General features: G+C 44.9%; 1 protein-coding gene across 1 annotated transcript; it reads left to right on the top strand.

The window, feature by feature from the left end:
• Positions 1–593: 593 nt before the first annotated feature.
• On the top strand, positions 594–5263 carry NOLC1 (nucleolar and coiled-body phosphoprotein 1; the record flags this gene model as incomplete). The annotated part of the gene is made up of 7 exons (XM_010170592.1): positions 594–734; positions 1157–1246; positions 2580–2726; positions 2951–3511; positions 4233–4345; positions 4739–4819; positions 5105–5263. Coding segments are annotated over 7 exons (1292 nt in total), but the record flags the coding sequence as incomplete, so codon positions are not given.
• Between the last annotated feature and the right edge of the window lie 2243 nt (positions 5264–7506).

Genomic DNA, 7506 nt, shown 5'->3' with positions numbered 1-7506 from the left:
TCTTGTTTGTTGCCCATACTGCGTGCATTAGCGTACATGCGCTTCAGGTGGGCTGTTGATGTAATTCTTAACTCAGGCTTTCCATCCTTAGGCTGATCACTGGAGAGCCCGGTTTCAACCCCTTCCCCCTTCAAACCTAGTTTAAAGCCCTCCTGATCAGCCTCGCTTTTAGGATTCCAGTAGAGAGCTGGTCTGAGCAGAGGATCAAACATCGAAACTCAGTCTGATTCTGTAACCAGAGGATTTGAGGAGGCAGTAAATGAAAACAATCAATAATTCATATCTCTATTTTTTTTCCTGAAAAAGTTTGGTGACACAAGCTCCCATTCTTCCTGAAGTGCAGAGGAAACTTCTGTAAAGATGTTTGGGTCAGCTGAACCCAAAGAGGAGAGTTAAATTTACAGTAGAAACAGGAGGTAGCAGTGGAGTGGGTGTCACCTATCAAACTATAAGCTTGTCTCTTTGACTGTAGCTACAGAAGAGGACTAAATGGAAGCAAATAGCAGAGTGCCTTATTCAAACTGCAACAGAGATCTCGCATGTGCTGCTTGCGTTATCATGCAGGCATTTGAATGCTGTGTCTCTCTTTGTAGGTCAGTACAGTGCTGTACCACCTCCTCAAGCTACACAGGCAAAAAAAGGCCTTGCCAAGGCTCCTGCAAAGAAGACTGAGAGCAGTGACTCTTCCGACAGTAGTGATGAGGCAGAGCAAGTGACCCCAAAGGGAGGAGCAGGTATGTTGTGAGGAGAGGAGGCTGCAAAGGAAGTACTACACGATGCGGGCAGCGTTTTGGCAATCTCTTGATTTTCCTTGGAAAAGCCATATGACTTTCATCTATTTGCTGTTTGCTTCTCTGGAAGCTTCTGAGTAATTTGAAGGCATCCCAAACAGAACACTCTGTATGACCTCTGGATACAAACTGTGCAGGTTGGATTACTTTGGATGTGTCGGTTTGAAAAGTCATTGGGATCTAGTTTAGCGGGAATGAGCCAGGCCCATTGCTGCAGCTGGCCAGGTCCTTGCTTGGCTTCTGATGCTGCTGGCTGAATGGCTGGTGCCCTGGGTAGGGAGCTTTTTTACATCTGGAAAGGTTTGGATCTTGGGATAGAGGTTTGATGTGGATGTGGCCTGTTAACTTTAGACTTGCTTTTGCAGGCAAAACAGTAGTAGCTAAAACAATCCCTGGCCCCAAAACCAAAGTTGTGGCTACCAAGAAGGCTGAATCCAGTTCTGACAGTGACTCAGGTAATTAAAAAAATAATGTTTTAGGGTCTTTTTGTTAATGTTTTTATTGGCCAAGTTGCTATATAGTGGTGTGTCTGACAAGATCCTTAGCTTATAAGGTCAAAAGCTTCACAGTCTCCATAGCTGACAAGGTGTGAAATTGAAAAACAGCATCCTGCTATGCAGAGTGTAGCCTGACCATGAGACACCAAGGAGACCATTGGCAAGTGCAGGAAGGTCTGCCTGTTGCTGGATGGAAAGGATGGGGCATCATGTGTATCAGGTTTCTCCAGGAAGGTTAACGCTTACACTTTTTGATGATCTATGTATTAAGCTTTCTGGTTTCTGTTATCCCATTATGGGATCTGGGAGAAGCTATATTTATTTTTTCCAAAATAAAAAAAAATATCAGCATACCAAACTAAAAAATAGACTCAAAAGATGACTTCTCCTAATGTGACCCTAGAAATAGGGAGCAGTGTGCTTTGTATCTTCTGTTGATTAGGTTTAAGGTTTGTGTAAACTTGTTATGTGCTGCATTTCCCCTCCAAGTTCAGGGTGCTACTGTTATATATCTCAACATCTCTACTGCCATGGAAGCGTCTGTGGGTGGCAGCTGCCTGTCTGTCTGCAGACAGCTAGCACTAGACTGTGTGACCCTTCAACAAGTGGCAGGAGTTCTGTGTCTTCCAGTTTTTTTAGCCTGATTTCTCACAAATCAACAAGGTTTTGATTACTGTCACTAAAGTGTTCAGAAATGTTAGAATAGATCAGGCTTAGCATTCCAGTTGGCTGACAGGCATATTTATACACAGGAGTCTCCAGTCTATCCTCAGACTGCTGCTAAACATGTCTGGTACAGGAAATAAAAAGCTAAAATGAGATACTGTCCTGTTGCTGCCTCATTTTCCCTCCTTTGTCAGTTTTATCTCCTGATTTCTTGCCTGTTCTTTGATCTTTACTGCATAGCTTCTTCTTTTCTCGATGTTTCTTCTCGCTGAGTTTGTTCTTGGTGAATACCTGTACTTTACCTTTGTCCAGTCCCTTACTCCATACCTCTTGTCCTACATTATTCTCCAAAGATCTGCTTCGTTGTGCATGCATTAGTGAAGAACTTAAACTGCTTGTTTCCACTTTCTCACAACAAAGAAGATATGTGGAAAGATGAATGCTGTACCCTGGCCATTCAGGAAGTGTTCATCAGATCCTGCTTCTTGCTAGTTATCTGGTGGCTCATCCTTGGGCCACAACCCATGTTACTTTTCACTTCCCCATGAGTTATATACATGTTATTACTAAAGTAACTCGCACCAGAACTTTATTAACTTAAAAAACATCCTGTTTTTCTCTTTAGATTCTAGCTCTGAAGATGATAAGAAGAAAGTAGGGAGTAAGCTTCCAGCTAAACAACCTGTGATGAAGAATACTTCCAAACCAGCAAAAGTAGCTGTGAAGCCAGGACAAGCAAAGAAAGACTCCAGTTCTTCCTCAGACAGCTCAGGTACTGGGATAGGAGACAATGAGAATTTCCAGATGCATGTTGTGCTTTCCCAGGCCTCTGTTTCTAGGCAGGGTATGAGGGCGCAGTTGGACAGGAGTACCCATTGCAGCGTTGTTTCAAGCAGCTAATGAAGTGCACTGTGCATCAACACTGAATCTGCTCATTTAGCTTCATATTGAAGGAGTGGGGCTTAGCCTTGATTATTCTTTTCCTTTCCATTTTAGATTCTGACAGCTCTGCCAAGAAGGCCCCTGTGAAGCCCACAACTAAAGCAGCAACCCCTGCAATAAAGAAACCACAGGCTGCCACAAAGAAGGCACAAAGTAGCTCTGATTCAGATAGCAGCTCCAGCAGCTCTGAGGATGAGAAGAAGAAGAAAGAAACGCCAGCTAAATTAGCTGGCAAAGTGAGTAAGCCAGTGTCCAAATCTTCTACCCCAGCTCCCAAAGCAAGCACTTCTGACTCTGATAGCTCAAGCAGTGAAGAAGAAAAGAAGCCAGCAGTGAAACCACCCAGCAAATCTACAGGGGCAGCAAAAGCAACTGTGGGGAAGAAGGCAGCTGCTTCTAGTAGTAGTAGCAGCTCATCTGATAGTTCCAGCGAAGAGGATGAGAAGCCCAAAAAGGCAGGGAAAGGGGCACAGAACAGTTCTAAGACCACTGCCTCCACAGAGAAAGCAAAAGCATCCACACCAGCAGCAAACAACCTGAAGTCCAAGCCAGCTGGTGGCAGCAGTAGCAGTAGTGAAAGCAGCTCTGAGGAAGAGACTGGAAAAGCCAATGGAGGTATTACCTACAGCGTGGCAAGTGGGTCTGTCAGGCAGTGTGACTGAGCTAAGCATGAATGGGGGCCTTTCCTAAAAAATATTTGGTCTAATCTCTGTGCTATTAGATTATGCCATCTGGTGCAGTACTAAGAGGGAAGAGCTGGTTTTTAATTTGGTGTGATCCTTTTTGTCTGTATTGTGTATCTCCTGGCAATGGAATTTGTGGTAACATGAAGCACATTTCTGTACAGTTGTTGTCAGTTGCCATCTGTGCATGCACAAGATTGTTAATGGCAGCAAGGCAGACTGCTGGAGGACCTTGTCTGTGGTGAGTGGGACACCACAGATAATATCCCAATGCACAGTCTCAATCTTTATCCCTCCAGGAGGGAAACAGCTTTGCATGTCCTAGCGATGTGTGCAATTGCATACTGTGTGATTCCAAGAACTGGCAAATTTTAACCAACAGAACTTTCTCAAGTGCACTAAATCATTAAAACAGAGGCGCCCTGTTCCACAAAATTATCTTTATCCATTAGGCTAGGATAGGAAGATCTTTGCTGACCCAGAATGGCTATTGGTGTGTGTTAATAGCAGTCTTGTATTCTGGATGAGGTAATGCAGGGACTGACTTTAACACCTCTGTCAACACTGGGTTTGCATTCTGGGGGAGAGATGCCGTTGCCTTTCCCAACACTGCAGTTACTCTCTTTGAAGTTTTACTGCTGTACGTCTAACAGGCACAATCCCGAAGAAACAGAAGAGGGAAGATGTTCAGGAGCCAGAGACACCACACAACAAAAAGGCAAAGATCAAAGCCAAAACACCACACACAGTTCCCAAGGTGAAAAAGGTGAGTGAGGATGGACTGTGGTGACTGGTGGGAGAAGCATCTCTGCCTCCTGAACAAGCAGGCTTGTTTCAGTTTTTTGGGGATGTTGAGCCCACAGGATTATTTGTATTTGTGTGCCCTCCTCAAGCATATAAACTGTGTCTGGGGAGCTTTAGGGATCGCACATGCGTGCATAATGTTATTCTGACAAAGGTTGATTGGATATGCTTGCACAAGAGCATCCCTGTGCTGCCTGATCTGAAGAAGGAAAAGGATTATGAATCTGAGAAACACTTAAAGACTGAGATGATGTGAACAGGGCTCCGTATTTGCAGGGCAAGGAGGGAAGGAGGTTGTCACTAAGGGAATATTGTGCATGTGTATGTGCTTACTGCGTCTCATTTTCTCTAACAGCAGGGCTCTCCATTCCGCCGAGTAAGGGAAGAGGAGATTGAGCTGGATGCCCGTGTTGCTGATAACTCATTTGAAGCAAAGGTAGGGCTAGGTAGTGCCCAGGGTGGTAACACTTGGCCTCTGCAAATACACTTCGGCAGAGCAGCCTTGGTGTGCTTGTGGGCAGTCGTTTTGGTGGGAGCTTTTCCACCAGGAGGTGCTGTTAGGAAGTGTGTGAGCACTGGCAGGAGGTCCATATGAGACTGGTATCAGCTCCAGTGTTAATGTACTGGTGTTTGCTGGATAGAATGAAGTGCAGAGCATTGCCTTTACTCTCTGGGGTACTGACCTGAATTTCTCTTTTCTCTCCCCCTTCATCCCTCACAGAAAGGAGCAGCTGGTGACTGGGGTGAGAAGGCTAACAATATCCTGAAGTTCACTAAGGGCAAATCTTTCCGCCATGAGAAGACAAAGAAAAAACGAGGCAGCTACCGTGGGGGCACTATATCAACCCAAGTCAATTCCGTCAAGTTTGAGAGTGACTGAGAGTGTTTCCTTGGGAATTCATAAACCGTCTGCTCACCAGAATGGCTTGGATGGGCATATGGACATTATGAATGTCAAGCCTTCCTGGAATGCTGTCTCCCCTAGCCCATTGTGGGGCAGGCACCGCCAGCGTGGGCACGTGGGAGAATGGTTGGATGTTTTCCCCTTTTATTTCTAATTCCGGTTTAGGCCCTTAATTTGCAACCGTCCTTGAGCTGGTGTTACTGGCACCACCAGGGTGACCTCCAAGACTCACATTTTCTATGGTCTTATTTTAAAAGGCTGGTGGTGATTTTTCATTTCAGTTTCCTGTCCATCTAGTAGAAAAAAGATAAATCACTCTTCTGTATCTTAACCTCCCACTTATTTTTCAACCAGTTTAACTCTGATACCTGTGAAATGGCAAGTATAGTAACTTGCCTTTGGCTAGTTACTCTAAGTGCAACAACTGATTTGAACCCTCTGGCTGTAATTCCCATTCCCACCTGACATTTCAAGTTCACAGTTGCAGTGTGACAGGGGTTTTTTTTTTTCCATTTCCTTCTTTTATGGTTTCACCTTGCAATAAATTCCTACCTTCGTCTTCCTTCCACTCCTGTTGAGGCCACTAACCAGAGTACTTAGAGAAGCAGACTAAATACACCTTAGTAGTTGAGCAACTGCATTGCTTGCAGTTGCGAATTGGGGGCTATTGCCAGAAAGACCCAGGTCTTTAGTACTGCTGTGGCACTCCTGGTAACACTTTCATTGGGAATGTAACTGGGCAGCAGAGATGCAGAAAAAACTCTTGACTGCATGGAGGGTGTGATGTTTGGTTCAGTGGGAATGGGTAAGGAGGTGGGGGAGGTAAAGCCCTCTTTTCTACCCAGCTCTGCTTTTTACTGTGTTTTTGTTTCAGAGGCTCTGACTGCAATGTGGCATTACTCCTTGTTCTCTCTGAACATAAAACATGCCAACTTACGCTTACGCCCAGCAATGGGCCTTGCAGCTTGTTAGGAGGCAAGGTGAATGTATCATTAATGCCTTAAAATTTCTTTTCTGGGTTGGATCACTTGCTCTTTGAGCTGTTTTCCATCTGTTAAGTCTCTCTCAAATAAATGGCCAGTTTCCCCATAGCACTAAGGTAAATAAAGTCTGGTGCTGTAAGGTTTGACGTGTTAGCTACATGTACACATTTGGTATGGGGAGCCTCAAGCAAGTTCATTGACTTGCAGCCTAAACTGAGATTTCATGAGCAACTGAGATAATATAATGGTTGAGAGGAAGGTTTGCTTTCCTTTCAGTTGTGTGACTGTCTTCTGGTGCAACTCACCTCTGGTAGAAAATGGTTCCCCCAACACCTTTTTTTCCCTGTTAGGTGGGTTAAGTTAAATTTAGTTTGTGGAGCAGTCTGCTGAGCCCACAGCCAGTATGAATTGAACAGCAGTAGTGCATATCTGGGAAATGGGGTGGTGGGCTGTAAGAACTGCTCACCCCATCTCGTGGAAATGCCAGCCACCAAGAGAGGTTATGCAGAGCCTGATTTCCACATTTCCATTCCTTACCTGAAAAGTGACAGTGAGAAGAGCCCTGTTCTTAAAGGAAGCTGCATTTGTGTGCAAAGCCGTGTCACCTAATTGAGGGTTGGATGAGACTTGATGAGCCACCCTATATACCTGAGCTGCAACTTGTTCCAATGATCATTTTCCAGGATTTCCCCTCTGGCTTTCACAGTTACTCTCGTGCCTGGATTCTAGGCTGTAGCAGAGGGGCCCAGGAGACCACGGTTAGCGTGAGGAATTAAAGTTTAGAGGCCATAGGAGGGTGGGAAGAGTATTTTCTGCCTGGGGATTTGAACATCTTGCTTATGATTTGTCATTTTCCCTCTTTCTTCTGTTTATCAGGAACTTAACATTTGGAACTCAAAAAAATTTTATATTTTGGGGGTATTTTAAGTGTGAGAATTTTAATGTGTCAGAAAATAAAGATTGCTGCCTTTGTAATGTGAGTGGATCTGGTAGTTAAAGGTGTGGAATAGCGAGCGGGAGAAGGGAGGGTATCGGTGCTGGTGGTAATGTAGCACTGCGTCTCTACCTCTGTCTGCAACCGCTTCTTGTCTGTCTAGTTACATGCTCATGTGCATGTAACGGGCCTCCAGAAGTGGAAGGTGGCCTGTGCAGCTGGCTGTCAAGTGACTGCAAGAAATTGGGATAAAACTCTTGCTTATACCAAGACAAACTGAGGCTGCTCAAGTCCCTTCCCAC

This window comes from Antrostomus carolinensis, unplaced genomic scaffold (assembly GCF_000700745.2).
Source record: "Antrostomus carolinensis isolate BGI_N321 unplaced genomic scaffold, ASM70074v2 scaffold50406, whole genome shotgun sequence".
NCBI classification, from domain to species: Eukaryota; Metazoa; Chordata; class Aves; order Caprimulgiformes; family Caprimulgidae; genus Antrostomus; species Antrostomus carolinensis.
This window is presented reverse-complemented; position numbering and strand designations above follow the sequence as displayed.